General features: G+C 36.3%; 2 protein-coding genes across 3 annotated transcripts; one reads left to right on the top strand and one right to left on the bottom strand.

Moving 5' to 3' along the window:
• Positions 1 to 613: 613 nt before the first annotated feature.
• LOC125471265 (signal recognition particle subunit SRP72-like) lies at positions 614 to 4,376 on the bottom strand. Its single transcript, XM_048571505.1, has 6 exons — positions 4,165 to 4,376; positions 3,914 to 4,050; positions 2,819 to 3,171; positions 2,261 to 2,357; positions 1,888 to 2,169; positions 614 to 1,765 (listed from the first exon to the last, which is right to left on the bottom strand). The coding sequence occupies exons 1-6, from the start codon at positions 4,304 to 4,306 to the stop codon at positions 767 to 769; spliced, it is 2,010 nt and encodes a 669-aa protein (XP_048427462.1). The 5' UTR covers positions 4,307 to 4,376; the 3' UTR covers positions 614 to 766.
• A 1,552-nt stretch (positions 4,377 to 5,928) lies between these two features.
• On the top strand, positions 5,929 to 12,961 carry LOC125471266 (probable thimet oligopeptidase). Of its 2 annotated transcripts, XM_048571506.1 has the most exons (20): positions 5,931 to 6,186; positions 6,362 to 6,483; positions 7,000 to 7,163; positions 7,354 to 7,444; positions 7,614 to 7,793; positions 8,099 to 8,179; positions 8,350 to 8,430; positions 8,783 to 8,875; positions 9,123 to 9,203; positions 9,280 to 9,442; positions 9,535 to 9,655; positions 9,745 to 9,817; positions 10,197 to 10,304; positions 11,150 to 11,247; positions 11,328 to 11,373; positions 11,535 to 11,631; positions 11,910 to 11,983; positions 12,052 to 12,156; positions 12,331 to 12,411; positions 12,563 to 12,961. In XM_048571506.1, exons 1-20 carry the CDS (start codon positions 6,030 to 6,032, stop codon positions 12,671 to 12,673), a joined length of 2,127 nt encoding a protein of 708 aa, XP_048427463.1. In that variant the 5' UTR covers positions 5,931 to 6,029; the 3' UTR covers positions 12,674 to 12,961. The 2 variants fall into 2 exon arrangements, 1 of the variants encoding a protein (XP_048427463.1); XR_007253551.1 differs by lacking the exon at positions 12,563 to 12,961 and having other exon boundaries at positions 5,929 to 6,186; positions 12,062 to 12,156; positions 12,331 to 12,403.
• The last annotated feature ends 2,017 nt before the right edge of the window (positions 12,962 to 14,978 follow it).

The following is a 14,978-nucleotide window of genomic DNA, read 5'->3' on the forward strand; positions in this document are numbered from 1 at the left end:
TTAGATGAACACATTCTAGAAGGTTTTAGGCTTTTAGCCAATAAAAAAGAGATGCTTAAAACAAAATAATGAATAAAAACAATAGGAAATATATGTATAAATAAATAAGTTTATTTCTTGGGCGTTAAGGAGAGAGACGGGAGGGTGACCAATTTCAAGGGCCAAGAATTCTTGATAACGTGGGAGTTCTCAAAGATGCTCTTTTGGAAAGCATCTCACAATTCACGTTCTCAAGGAAATCCACACTTATAAGGCATCTGCACATTTCACGCCACTAAACAAATCCATTCTCCGCTCGAGCACAAAAAATGCCCGTGAGATTTCTGGTGCATGCATTCACAACGCATGAAGCATTCGCATCCGGTAACACGGGGACTGAGATAAAGAAACTTGCATGAAACGGAACAAAAGCTGTCAAACTTATCACGAGTTGCTACGTTAAAAAAAAAAAAAAAAGGGTTTATATTATTCGCTTGGACGTTACAGTGGTGTACCGACGGGTGCATGTAATGTAAGAACTCATAGACATGGGCACAATCCCTAACAAAATACACCAAATTGGAATAATGGAGTGAAACATCAAATCACAGCTGAAATTCACAAGACATAAAAATAAAGTTCCGAACCCATTTTCCTACGAAATTCATAATTTTTTATCGTCTTGAATCAGAGGCAGAAAAAAGGCCGATAATTTAACTACAAAATCTCTGTCTAGTCACTAGGGCACCAAATTAAATTGTCTAATTCTGCAACCTGTCAAAAAAATCTAGTTCCTAGATTTTTTTCGCGACTTTGACGAAGAAGGCTTGGATGGCTCTGCAGCTGCATTTTGGGAGGCTCCTTTCGAGGTAGCTGCTTGGTTTGATTTTGTGTTTGAAGTGTTGGAAGCGGCACCAGTTTCATGTTTATCTCTAGCTACAGAACCCTGGGAGCCTCTTACCTGAGCGGCTCTTTTATCCTTTCTCTTGGGCCTGTAACTTGACCTTTCTCTCTTGGGGAGCCACCTCTCGGGATCTGGCGGTGGCCCTGGGTTTGCAGGGTCAAACCCTTTAGGATACTTTGGCTTTCTCTTTCTCTTTCTCTTTGCCTTGGCCTTAGTCTTCCCCTCATCATATGTCTCCGTGATCTTAACATGAGATACACCCTCATTGTGTTTGGCCCCAGAAGTCTTCTCCAGACTATCCACATTGACCCCCTTCAAACCTGGTAACGGTTTCAGCTTCTGCTCATAAGCTTCTGCCTTCTTAACATCCACACGAGCAACTGTAGTTACAAGCCCAACCAATGCTTCCACACTTCCATGGCTTTTCACAAGCTCCTCGTATAGATGGGCAGCCTCCTCTTCTCGGCCATGCCTGAGCTTGAATGAAGCAGCCTCTTGCATTAAAACGCTAAGCTTATTGTCCTCAGTCATGGCATTTGACCACCAGTTGATTGCAGCATCAAGAACAGCAGCTGCACCATCAATGTCCCCGGCACGCTCTCTAAGGGACACAAGAGTAGCAACAGTGGCTGGCGTGTGCTGTATATCAGGTATCTTACCAAGAGACTCAGCTGCAATAAGAGGGTGGCCAGCAGCAGCAGCAACCTGTGCCCTCGCTAAGAGAACCACCTTGGATTTGTCAGGGAACTTCTCGGAAAACTGCCCTAAAATTTCTTCAGCTTTCCCAGCCCTGTTCTCTCTTACAAAAACTGCGGCTTGAAGTAACACAGGCATCACGCTATCAGGAAACATGTCAGGCAGTGCAGCAACGATTTCTCGAGCCTGTAAATTTGAAGCAAAGAGTTGAGATCAGCAAAGGGGAGCTGGAGCACCAATAATGGCTTACTTATGTGATAGATTCACAGCATAGTACTCAAAAAGACATAAAAAGCAAAGAGAAAGACCTGATCCATTTTATTTGCATGGAGTAGTAGAAGAACCCGGTTCACATATATTGATTCTTTTTGTTTTGGTGAAAGCTTATTGTCTAGTCCAGGAGTCAGGTGGAAGTTTTGCTTGTCCTTATCTTTTAGTCGATCAAGTTTCTTCAGGCCATCAGAAACATCTCTTGGACCTCTCAAAGCAATGAGGTTGTTGACTGCCACACCAAGCGATACTTCATCAGCCATATCTTGTTTAATAATGTCCGTATAAGCTTCGACGGCCTCTTGTTTCTGCCCAAGAAGCTGTAGGAAGAAGCTAATTTTCATCAGTGGCTATTGGATTCCTAACTTTGCAAAAGATAAGAGAAAATTCTACTTAACATTACAATATTACCTGCTGAACATAGGCCAACTGGACAGCTATTGGCGCCAATTCAATTTGTATTTCATCTTCAGGTACATTATCAGAGAAGAGTTCTTCCTGGCCAATTCTAAGATACCAAGTGAATCACCTCCATTAGTTCATACTCACTTTCAGATAAGAGTTTCTATAGCTCAATTTGTGCAATGTATAAACACAATGAAAGGCGCTTTAGTAGCAAAGTGAATGGTGGTTTTAAGAACATTACTAAAGGGACACGTCAAACTAAAATACAAAAACAATTCATGAGAAATTATTACTGAGGGAGGAAATAATTGACACTTTAAACATACATATGACTTAATCAGGGGATTAATGAGAGGAAAACCAAATCTACACAAAAACTTTTTAGTCCGTGATACTTAGTCTCAAAATTTCTTCAAAAGATACTCTAAAATCAATCCAAACAAAATTTATAGCGTTGTAGTACAAATTAAAGACTGAGAAATAGTAACAACCAAAAGCATTTACTGCCTAAAAAATGACTTGCTTGGGAGTTGTCAAATTCAACAAATAAAAGTAACATTTTACCTTCTGGCTTTCAGAAGGAGCTGCTCTGCCTCTGTATACTTTTGCAATTGAATCAAAGAACAGGCAGTGTTGAATGCAAGCATAAAACTATTAGTTGCTTTAACCCCAAGTGCTTCCAGTGTACGTTTAACTTCAGATGCCCTTCCAGCTGCAACCAAACTAGCTGCAGAATTTATCTCTAACAATTCGACCTTGGGTTTTGGAAGGTTCTGATATATATCAATACAAGCATCCATCTTTCCTGAGCGAAATAAAATCTGGGATTCTAATATCATGGTTACAGAATCTCTCTCTTGCCTCTTCAAGGACTCGAGAGCTTCGTCTAGCTTGTTATTTCTGTATAAGCAGTATGCCTATTTAGGAACACGAAAAAAAGAAAAGAACATCAATGAGAAATATTTATGTGTGTCTTTAAAGCATTTTGCACAACTAAACATACAACTAGAACAATCAGATAAATATGATGATGGACTTGCTCTCGGTACATTGTTCAAATCAGATTAATTAATTCTCAATTGTGGGAGGATACATGTAAGTATTTGAACAGGAATTCTATGCTTATTCCACTCAAACCAACAACGCTAACCACCCGCAATTTGTAATTTCAAATTTTGTGCAGTTACATTACTATATTTTCCATAGACGTAGGTGCATTCTAAGTAATCAATACATAAACAAATTATATGATGTATATATAAAAATCAAGATTCTGAATTTCTAAGATATTCTTCCATTCAAATGTGAATTGACCTCGTCTAACAAATATCAGACACGTTCGTAAACCCTACCCCTGAAAATTTACAAGGTACCAACCATAATCACGGGTTTGTACCATATCAGCGGAAATGCCAATGAAATTATGCTATTGATTTTTACAATGTACCAACCACAATCACGGGTTTGTACCATATCGGTGGAAGTGCCAATGTAACTATGCTATTGAATTTTTTCTAAATCACCAGCTATCTTCCATTTCACTAGTTATACATAACCAATGGTTGAACAGAAAATACTTAATAACTAACAAGTAACATAATGCAGCGAAAATAACCAAAATTTACAGCTGATTGCTAAGAAACAATCGAAGTTACGAACCTCAAAGAAGCTGAAATCCGCAGGAGGACTCTTGGAAGATCGAATCGTGGAAAGGGCGGCGTCAATGTCGTCGGCCTTGATCAAGGCCACGACCTTGCATCGAAGTGCGTCCTCATCGCCACGGTTAATCGAGAGAACTGCGATACGTTACCAAAAGAAAAATCACAATTACGCAACTTAATGTGGAATTAGAATCCAAATTTCAGGAAAAACGAGATGAGATATTGAATTAACGAGGAGGAGGTTATAACCTTGATCTGCAACCTTGACGGCATTTTCGAATTCGGATTCCTCGATGTGCTTATTGAGAGAGCTGAAGAGATCTTCAAGTGAAGGCGGCGGCTGCTGCGGCGACGCGGCGGCGCGCTGCTTGTCTTTGCCTTTCGGAGGCATTGGATTTTCTCGCTTGCCAAACAGACGAGAGAAAAGTGTCCAAATGTAGAAATGTATCGGATTCGGCTGAGTGGTACCATCGAATGGACTACTTGACCACTCCTTTCAGTTCAGGGTCCAACGGGTCGGGTATGGGCCATTCAAATCCAGTTTTTTGGGCTTCAAGGTCCAATTTTTAGTCTGACTGTATGCGAAAATGACGGGCCCGTGTAAGGGAGTTCCTTGTAAATGGAAAATGGCTGTGCAACACACATTTTTTAACTTATCACACACTCCATTTTGATTGAACCAATTGAAGAATATCAATAAAGATGTGCGAGAGATAAAAAAGGTATGTGCGTAGCGATATCCAAGGAAAAATAGCATCCTTTCCTTGCAAAATTATAATTCATTATTATTATCATTCGAAATAATCATATTTAGTTAATTTTTATAACTATAAACTAGTGCATGATGATCATTTTAATCACTGATAACATTTTCTTCTTTACGTAATTAAACGAATTAAAATCACAAGAATAACAAATTAATTTAAAAAAAAAAACACAAATATTTACATCTAGATGTGGCATAGGCGTCGATCCGCCTATTTAGATTATGAAATCTAATATCTTGATAATTAAAATCTAAATTTGAATGAAAAACTTGTGGATAGATAAAAGACTAAACATTAATGTCTGGATAACATAATGACTCGTTATAGATGTTATTTTTATTGTGGTATATAATATGACACACATTTTGCATGTGTACAACATGTGTTGGATTCCATCCGAATTCAAATTATGGGATTTTAAAATCCTTACATTCTAACCATTCATTGTATATTATATGGTCAAAAATTATTTGAATTTTTTTATTTAAATTTAAATACAAATAATACCTAACAAAAATTAACCGTACATGTACGATAAATAGTTAGAACGTGAGGATCTCGAAAATTCCCACAAAGCTCATACATAAAAGATCCTCATCCTGTCAGGTTAACATAGGGTCCCACTCCTTTATCACCATTTACTAAACTTTCAATTCATAATCATCCACAATTTGTAATAATATATTTAATTAACTACTTACACCTATCTACCTACTCTCATGCTTATGGAGTACACCTAATCAAAATTCACCCACCCATACCTCAACCATAACTCAAAAATATAATAAAAACATATTTTTCAATTCATAACGTTACAGAAAAAACATAAAAAAATAATCTACATTTTTCAGTGGTTATAGTCTAGTGATAATAAAAAACGTATTCAAAAACTAAAATATAAGTGTTAGAATCACTGATTATAATTCTTCTACATTTGAAACTAGTATTTTTAAGTGCGGATAACAAATGAAATGAAGTTATAGCTCCATTACTATTAGTCAAGAGCATGCACTTCTGCATTCGAGGTCTCGAAGTCGTTTTCCACCTCCCTGATAGAAATGATAAATTGTTTTTTAAAAATTGCAAAAATAAAATTGGATCCAAACCGGGTCATTCAAAGGCCCAAACCCATTCCCCAATTTAATAACCCCAAATTTAAGGAAAAGCAAGGGCCGAGATTGCGCCATCTGATAACGATAGCCCTCCAACAATTTCAAAATACTTATATCGCCCGGCTTGTTAAAATTGGGTCAACCAATTGCCTCTCTTTTCCGCCTATGAGTCTATGACACATAGTTTCCCTCCCTCGCAATTGCCGTTCGGTGAGAGAGAAAAAAACACAAACAAATGACGGAAATTCCGGGAAACGGCGAGAAAATGCCCAGACAGAAACGGGAACGCAGCAGCCTCCTGGCCTTCGGCGGCGCCGCTGCTCTGCTCGCCCTCGCCGCTAACCTCGGAATCACCGCCTTCAACGCTCACATGAAGAACAGAAGGAAGAAAGGTAAGGCTTCTTCTTCGTTACTCATTGATTTTCTTTTCACTTTCCTGACAGCCGAACAGTCTTATTCGCACGCTTTAGCTATTCTGCCTGCGATTTTCGTTTTCCGTACAGCCAAACAGTCTTTTCGTTTACTCTCTCCCTCTCTCTCACTTTGTGCTTTTGTGAGTTCTTGCAGATCTTCAGGGCTCTAAGGTTCGGGTTAATATATCGGCGTCCGAAATTTTGAAATTGGCGGACCGAATCATTTCCAAGTCGAAAGAGGTCCACGATGCGGTTGCTTCGGTTCCACTCGATAAGGTTGTAAGCAATTCACGCAGTTCAGTATGAAATTCTAGCTCACTAGCTTTCGCATTTGAATTTAATTTATGTCGCTAGTATGGTTTCAAAAGCTCGTTTAAGTCATGCATTTCTGAAATTCGATTTAGAAATTAGTTTAATTTGCATGAATTTATATTTTTCATGCGGAAGCCATCATTTCAGTGAGTAATTGAGTTGATTTTTCTTTTAATTTATGAATTTGAGCTGATTTTAATACCGGTTTGCTCAGTTCCACTAGATACGGTTAGTTGGTTGAAAGCAATTCACAAAATTTAGTATGAAATCCAGCTCAGCAGCTCTTGCATTTGAATTTATGCAACTAATCTGGCTTGGAAAGCTCTACGTTTCTCAAATTTGATTCAGGGTATACTATCGTTTGTAACAATATTGATTTTAGCGAACAAACAGAATTTAAGTGACTGTTTTAATTTTTAAACTGTTTCATTTTTTGTTTGATGAATATGAGCTAATCTTAATACCGGCTGTTTTGTACAGGTTACATTTATGAATGTTATTTCACCTCTAGCAGAACTAGAGGCGCAACAATTTCCACTAGTCCAGTCTTGTGTGTTTCCTAAGATGGTTTCCACTTCTGATGATGTTCACAAAGCAAGTGCCGAAGCAGAGCGGAGAATAGATGCCCATGTTCTGACTTGCAGGTATGATTCATTAATGGATGATGGTCCCTAATTCTGAAAGTATATTGAACTTTATATGTGTTTTGTGTGGTTATATATTTGATATATCTCATGTGCAACAACATTGAACCGAACTAGAAAGTTATGTAGAAGATTTTAACGACTAGCGGAAATAAATAATACATCTTTCTGTATATTGCAAACTGAACAGCAAGCGTGAAGATGTATACCGTGTCGTCAAAGCTTTTGCTGCAAGAGGGGAGTGGGTGAATGCTGAAGCAAAGCACTATACTCAGGCCTTGGTAAGGAGTAAGAATGTCTTGTAGAGTTTATTTTATTTTATGTTATGGTTTTTTTTTTTTCCTTCTCTGTCTATTATGTTTACTTTAAAATAATATGTTGTCCTGATAATTTTGCTTGAGGCTCTCTTTTTCTTTTGCTGGATGTTGATTCCTTTCCAATCAGTGACAGATGAGAGACTTTGAACGCAATGGGTTGAATCTTACTTTAACTAAGACAGAGGAAATGCAACGCGTGAGAGTCCAAATCGATGAGCTAAGTTTGCGGTATATTCAAAATTTAAATGATGACAGTACTTTCCTTCACTTCATTGAGGCTGAGTTGGCTGGGTTACCACCAGAGTTTCTTAAGGTGTAGTAATTTTTCCCTCAATTTTTTCTTTTTGTGCAAACTTACCTTCATGGAGGCCACTGTATGCAAGTTTACTTACCCTGACAGAATCAACGGTTAAAGCTCTTTCCATAGTCTTGACTGACTCATCATTTATTGCCAACTTGTGAAAAATATCTTTTGCGTAGCTATTTTTATAATTTATTCACATAAATACAGAACAATCATTTTAAGTAAAATGTAAATAAGCTTGTTACTATGTACATTGTCTCTTAATAAATCTCTGAACATGTTTCATTTATAAAATAAAAAATTTCCATGTGCAGAGTTTAGGCAAAGTTGCAGATGGTAAATTCAAGGTGACTCTGAAAAGTCATCACGTGGCAGCAGTACTTGAACTTTGTCAGGTATGATCTGCTGAGTTCATATTTAAGGCAATTGTGTATTTCTGGACTTTGCACCAAGTTCCAACACCAGAAAAAATTTGTCAACATTGACATTTAGTTTCTTGTGTTGTTTAATGATTTCAGAATCTTTATTAATGTCATTGACAAATTCATTTTGAGCATTTGTGAAGGTTGGAACAACAAGGAGGAAAGTTGCAGTGGCATATGGAAAGAGGGGTGGAGAAGTCAATCTTTCTATCTTAGAAGATTTGGTAAAAGATTTTTTTTCTTCTCCTGATTGTTTTACTTCCAACTAGATAATCAATCTTTAAATCAATTTTGGTCTTGTAGATCTACAAAAATTGAATTAAACAGCGAGCCTTTAGTTTAACTCCAATTTTTAAATACTTTTTAGGAAGTTCAATTTTCCTGGTAAGACATTTTTCTATAGGTTTTGCTTAGGTGACTAAAATCTGTCATTATTCTTTTTGTTCCTTAAAGAAATTTATTGTATTGACATTAATTTTCTAGGTAGCATTGATTTTCTGTTTCCTTACATATCTCACTATGATTATGTTGTGAATTATGATGAAGACAATTGTGTCTGATATTTTGCTTGTTTAGGTCCAACTGCGCCATAAATTTGCTCGGTTACTTGGCTATGCAAGTTATGCAGACTATGCAGTTGGTCTTAGAATGGCAAAAGCACCCTCAAAGGTTTGTATGACATTACATTTTTCTTAAGATATTCATGGTTCAACTGTTTTTCTGTTCTATGTCAATTTGGTTGGATTATTTTTGAGGTAGTGTGATAACAGTAGAAAATTTTATGGCCTGATGGATAAGAGATTAACTGACTAACCTTCAACATTTATGTCCATTTGTTCTTTTATAGGGACCATCTTTCACTCCATTTGCTTGCAATTATTTCTTGTAGCTCATATTTGTGGGTGTGACTATTCAGGTTTTTGAGTTCTTAGAGGACATATCCAATAGTTTGACCGACCAGGCTACCACGGAGCTTTCCATGTTGAAAGATTTGAAGGTTAGAATATCTTTTGCATTTCCCAGTGGTTTGGTTTATATCATGGCTGATTGTGTTGTGTTTTATGTGGTATCAGAGAAAAGAGGAAGGAGACCATCCGTTTGGAATTGAGGATCTGCTATATTATGTCAAGAAGGCTGAAGCACAGCAGTTTAACATGGACATTGGAGCTCTGAAACAATACTTTCCAGTAAACTTGGTTCTATCTGGGGTCTTCAAGATAGTGCAAGACCTTTTTGGTAATTCTTCATGATACTTTAATATATCCCATAAACTTATTCTTTTCATGAAAGATAATAGTGATAGTTGAAATTCTATTTTTCTTGTGTAGGTTTAAGATTTGAAGAACTTAAAGATTCTGAGGTTTGGCATTCTGATGTTTCCGTTTACTCAGTCTATGACTTAAGTTCTGGTGAACTTTTGGGTCATTTCTACCTCGATATGTACACAAGGTTGAAGGAGTGCTTCCTTCAAAATTTTAAATCTTTCTCTATTTATTTATTTGAGTTGCTAACAAATGGTTTATGTTGTCTGTGAACAGGGAAAGAAAATATAATCATACCTGTGTGGTGGCTCTTCAAAATGGTGCATCATCAACGAATGGATCACGTCAGGTTGTGTTTCCAGTTTGTAATCATAAATATTATCCGTGTAATATAAGCTTTTGTTGTCAGAAGGAAATTGATATTTAATAGCTGTAGTAAAAGAAATATTGCTTTTGGTGAGTGATCTCGTCTCCTTGAGATAGATTTGAAACCTTCTTTTGATCATGGCTTTTTTCTTACAAGAACATTTGTGTGTGTAAAGCTCCAATTTTCTTCTCATTTGTATGCGATGCACTGCTTCTCATCGTGATTGAGTGAAAATGACTATAAATATTAGTAGTTCAGATATTTAATTGTCATATTAATGTAGCGAATCATGTTAATTGAAATTTTTAAAAGCCATTGATCTGTGCTATTAACTTACATCTTGGTTTTTGTTGGTAAGTAGATTCCAGTGGCGTTACTCTTATCTCAATTCCAAAAGGATGCTAGTGGTCAACCTGCATTACTGAGATTCTCCGAAGTTGTGAACCTTTTCCATGAGTTTGGCCATGTGGTATGTTGTTTTCTATCATTCACATAATTTCTCAGTAATCATCAGAACTTTCAATCTCCTTTGCTACATGTTATTTGTTTATAGAAACTCTTCTCTGGTAAGCATAAATCATTGCAATTCAAAATGCTGCACCCTTGTTACCCACCTTCATCCTTTACTGGTCCCATATTTACTAACTCATAAGCGGTTAATAAGTCTTTGACAGCCTTCAAAGGACTTTAAATAGGTCAGGAAATGCACATGTAGTGTGATGACATAGGAAAGATGGCTACTTGTGAATGGTATGAAGTGCATTACTGACAGAGAAGTTCCTCAATACCTAGTTTCTGCCTTGTTAAGATGCAGAGATTAAGGCCTTTGGCAGTGCGTTCCACAATGTTGCTCTACGAGTAGGAACTTTGCTGAAATAGGGACTTTGAGTGCAAAGGCTTTGCTGTTACGAGAAATGCCTGGTGGTAAAGTCCACCTACTTCCAAGGATCCACTCTAACTTAAGCCTGGGTGGTGTCCCTTAACTGCCACTAGCTTGCAACCTGCATACTTGTGAAGATCTAATAGTCAAATAGAATATGAATAAGTTATCGGGTCTCCTAGATGTTTTGAGAACAAAATTAGCTTTATTGAATGATGTCTCAATGATGGCATACTGGAACTTACTTTAAGTTCTTTAAGTTTGAAATGACGAATCTCGAAAAGATGTTTAATTGATTGAAAAGAACCCCTGCTATAGTTAATTGATTGTAGAAAATAGAAATCGATTCAGCCTGGAACATCATTCTTCTGAGTTTGGCTCCATTATTTATAGTCCATAAATAACAGGTTCTTCTGTGAATTATAAACCTTCAGGTCCAACATATATGCAATCGTGCATCCTTTGCCAGATTTTCCGGGCTGGGTTTTGATCCAGATTTTGTAGAGGTTCCTGCTCTGGTGCTGGAAAACTGGTATTTAATGGATCATATTGTACCTTTTTCTAGGAATATGCATGGCCCAAATTAATGCTTCTTAATTGTGTAATTTTCAGGTGTTACGAAAGCTTCACTTTGAAGTTGATATCTGGTTTCCATCAGGTAACACGTTTTATTAATATTTTTGTTTTAAATTAAAGTGGTAAATGCTTTGGAAATCAATGTGCTCTCTCCCCTTCCCAAAGGGAATCTCTCATGTTTTTTCAGCTATATTGAATGAGTTAAATTGCGTGATGTATCATGTACCTTGAATTTACATGTAGGATATAACAAAGCCTATCAACGACGAAATGTGCAAATCCATTAAAAGATGGAGATATTCCTTTTCTGCGCTTAAATTGAAGCAAGAAATTCTCTATTGTAAGTACTCTAACTTTAGAAGCTGCACCTCATTAATTATTCAAAGAATTGTTTTTAAGGGTGTGTTTGTTTCTTAGGAAAAAAAAATTGTTAGACAGCTTTTGACCTTGGAAAGCATTTGCTGGTAGAACCTTTTGTATTTTTATTGGTTTGGTGTTGATTTGGATCTCTCGAAAATGTTTGTACAAAAAAATCCTGAAATGTCGAATTATCGTTTGTTTTTGGTGAATCAGATATTTCAATTTTTTATGTAAACTTAAAAGTCGTTATATTTTCAGGTCTTTTTGATCAAATTATACATTCTACTGAAAACGTTGACATGGTTGAGTTGTTCAAGCATCTTCATCCAAGGGTATGTAGTTGTTTCCAGTAATTTCTTTGTGAAGTTGCATTTCGGGGTATTATTGACTCTTTCATCAGATCATGTTAGGGTTGCCAATGTTAGAAGATGTCAGTCCTGCTTCACGTTTTCCATCTAGCGCCATTGGTCACGAAGCTGCTTGTTACAGCCGTATTTGGAGTGAGGTTTGTCACTTATTGAAAATAGTCAAGCAACATATCCTTGTTACTTCGTTTCCCAAGTTTGTAATAACAATTGTCAATTGTGGTTGTATTGCCCAATTCAATGGTTACGTTTTTAGAGTTTCATCCTTATCATCCGTGATTCTCCAACAACCAGCGCTGATGCCTTTCTTGTAGGTTTTTGCGATTGATATATTTGCTTCGAAGTTTCATGAGAGTTATCTGAACCAGTATGTTGGCATGCAGTTCAGAAACAAGGTAAAGAAGTTGCTCGATAGAGAGAGAAGTGTTGCCAATTTTGATTAAAATTCTCTTCTCCTCATACTCGTTCATCTCCATCAAAATCTCTTAATTAAGATCGGAGTAGTCTAATCCCGTTCTGTTTATTTCGTTATTATTGTCATTGCAGGTGCTGGCCCCAGGAGGATCAAGGGAACCCATTGATGCGTTAACTGGCTTTCTTGGGAGAGAACCATCAATTCAAGCTTTCATCGACAGCAAATCACAATACCGATTGTGAATGCAGACGGAACTTGCCTACCCTATTCTCCGATAAGGCAAGATCATCTTGCGGTTTTGGTTTCCGGTAACATTATTCAGTATCTCGTTTGTACTCAAGATGATAATCACCTCTTGTGTTTACGTCAATCTTCGTCACGACGAGTTCTTCTGTTGAGGTTAGGGCTAGACTTGCGGTTGTAGGTTGCTTAAGTTTAGAGCATTGCAATTTTGGTCGCTCCAGAAAAGCCAGCAACTGTCGTTCTTGTAATTATTCGTCTCTCTTTAATATATAAGACTTGTTGCTTAAGCCACGATCCCTTCCTGTTCATAACTAAAAACTTATTTGCATGCTATTGCATTCAAATTAATCAATAATTTAGTATTTTAAAATGAAAAAATTATGGGCATTATCAGAATTTAATCACAACTTGCCATGTCTAACTAATCCAGAAGAACACCTCGTGCTTGACGGTTGACTTTGTGTAGCTCTCTGAGTTGAAGATTGAATATTTCCTTACCACTCCCGGGCCTGGGTGTCAGAACACGGAAAAAATGTTGTATGTCATTATACAAGTAAAGAAAAATTTGAAAAAAACAATAATTTTCTACTTGTATAACAACATATGACTACCGTCTTTGTTTTGGCACATTGAAAAATTACTTTCCTTTACTTATACATATGTCATACCGCTTCGTATTCTTGTCACGTTTGAAAAAATTCTTTCCGCCGCTCTTTTTCTCTCTCTTGAGATGGATGAAGTATAACTATGTGACAATTATTTCTTGGTACTTTTTTCTTTTTCCATTATAAAGACTTCTATGGTGTTTGGGAGACTAGTTCGTCATAAAGTAGGACTTTGGACAGCTAGAGTGGCTCGTTCTGACCCGCACAACGAAATTAGGAAGCAACATCGCTTTTCTTGGATTAGGGTTTCTAAGGTTAAAACACATATTGCCACTTAGTGCTATGATTTAATACTATTTTTTTTTTTTTTACTTTTAAAGGTTCGATTCTCATTAAGAACGAATTTAAATCACATTCTTACTAACTTATTATGAGGCTAAGTCTGTCATCTTTCCTTAGTTTATACATTCTCGATTGTTTAAAAAGAAAAACACAAGGTTAAAACCCATACTAAGGAATAAGAAAAAAAAAAAAATTGAATCAACTACCACTGTTTTTTTTTTTTTTAATTTTTTAAGTACAATAATATATCTATATACATATAAAGGGAAAAGTTAAAAATGGTGAAAAATTCATAATTTCAAAATTGCTCTCTCCCATTAAATATTCAAATAAAATAGAAATTCACAAAAAAAAAAAAAATCACTCCTGTAACTAACTTTATCTATTTTTAAATATATTACTTTATTTTTTTGTTTTTGGCTTTTTCAAATGAAAAATCAAAAGAATCAATTGCCACATGCGTACGCGTGTGGCAAGAGATTAGTTTTACATTAAAGGAAATCTAATTTGATATCGAATTCAATATGTACGAAATCCTAATCTAAAATTTTTTACTTATAAATGAAAAAAAATACTACTAGATCGATAAATGATTTGATTTCTGGTTTCACTTATTAGACTAGATACTTTTAATAAAACGACCCAAAACAATATCCTAATTTCAGAAAGAAAAAGACACGGTACGGTATGGAATGGATGCGTATTAAATATGCGGCTCGTGTATTTTGGTTTTGACTCGACTTTCTAAAGAAGCCCAGAAAGGAGTCGAAGAAAAAGCCAGAGAGAGAGAGGCAAAGGTGAATATAAACTGAGTCAATCAAATCAGCAGCGGAAAAGTAATAATAAAACCTCAACAATTATTTATTTGATTTCTTCAGTCAACAAACTACAACGAGAATGAAGGTGGATAATAACGAAGGCCGAGTCCCTCCCTTGGTAAACTCGTTAGTATTGTCACCCAACCCTGAAATTCTTCGTTCTTCTCATCTGGGTAATTGTTTATTCTTCCTGTTTGCATGTGCTTTTGCTCTTTTTTTTCCTTTAAATTTGTAACTATTCAATTTGTTTTTTGAGCATTGGGAAATAATGTGGTGATTGCACACTCTGATTTTTGTGTTTTTCCTCTTTTGATTTGGATGAACAGGGCAGGGAGTTGGGATTCGTGAATTGAATCTGGAAAGTTTATGCTGATTTTTTTTAAGTTTAGAGTGGATTTTGGCATCTGGGTTTTGGATTTTTAGCAGAAAGTTTGAATTTTTGTGGGGTGTTTTTGTTTTTCCTAACAAGGGCAGAAAGCTAAAGGGGAGTTTGTTTGTTAAGTGATTGAGATTGGGAAAATAAGGGCTTGGTGTGATCT

The sequence above is a fragment of a genome, unplaced genomic scaffold (assembly GCF_019419815.1).
Source record: "Pyrus x bretschneideri cultivar Hongxiangsu unplaced genomic scaffold, Pyrus_bretschneideri_v1 Contig6, whole genome shotgun sequence".
In the NCBI taxonomy this organism is placed as follows: Eukaryota; Viridiplantae; Streptophyta; class Magnoliopsida; order Rosales; family Rosaceae; genus Pyrus; species Pyrus x bretschneideri.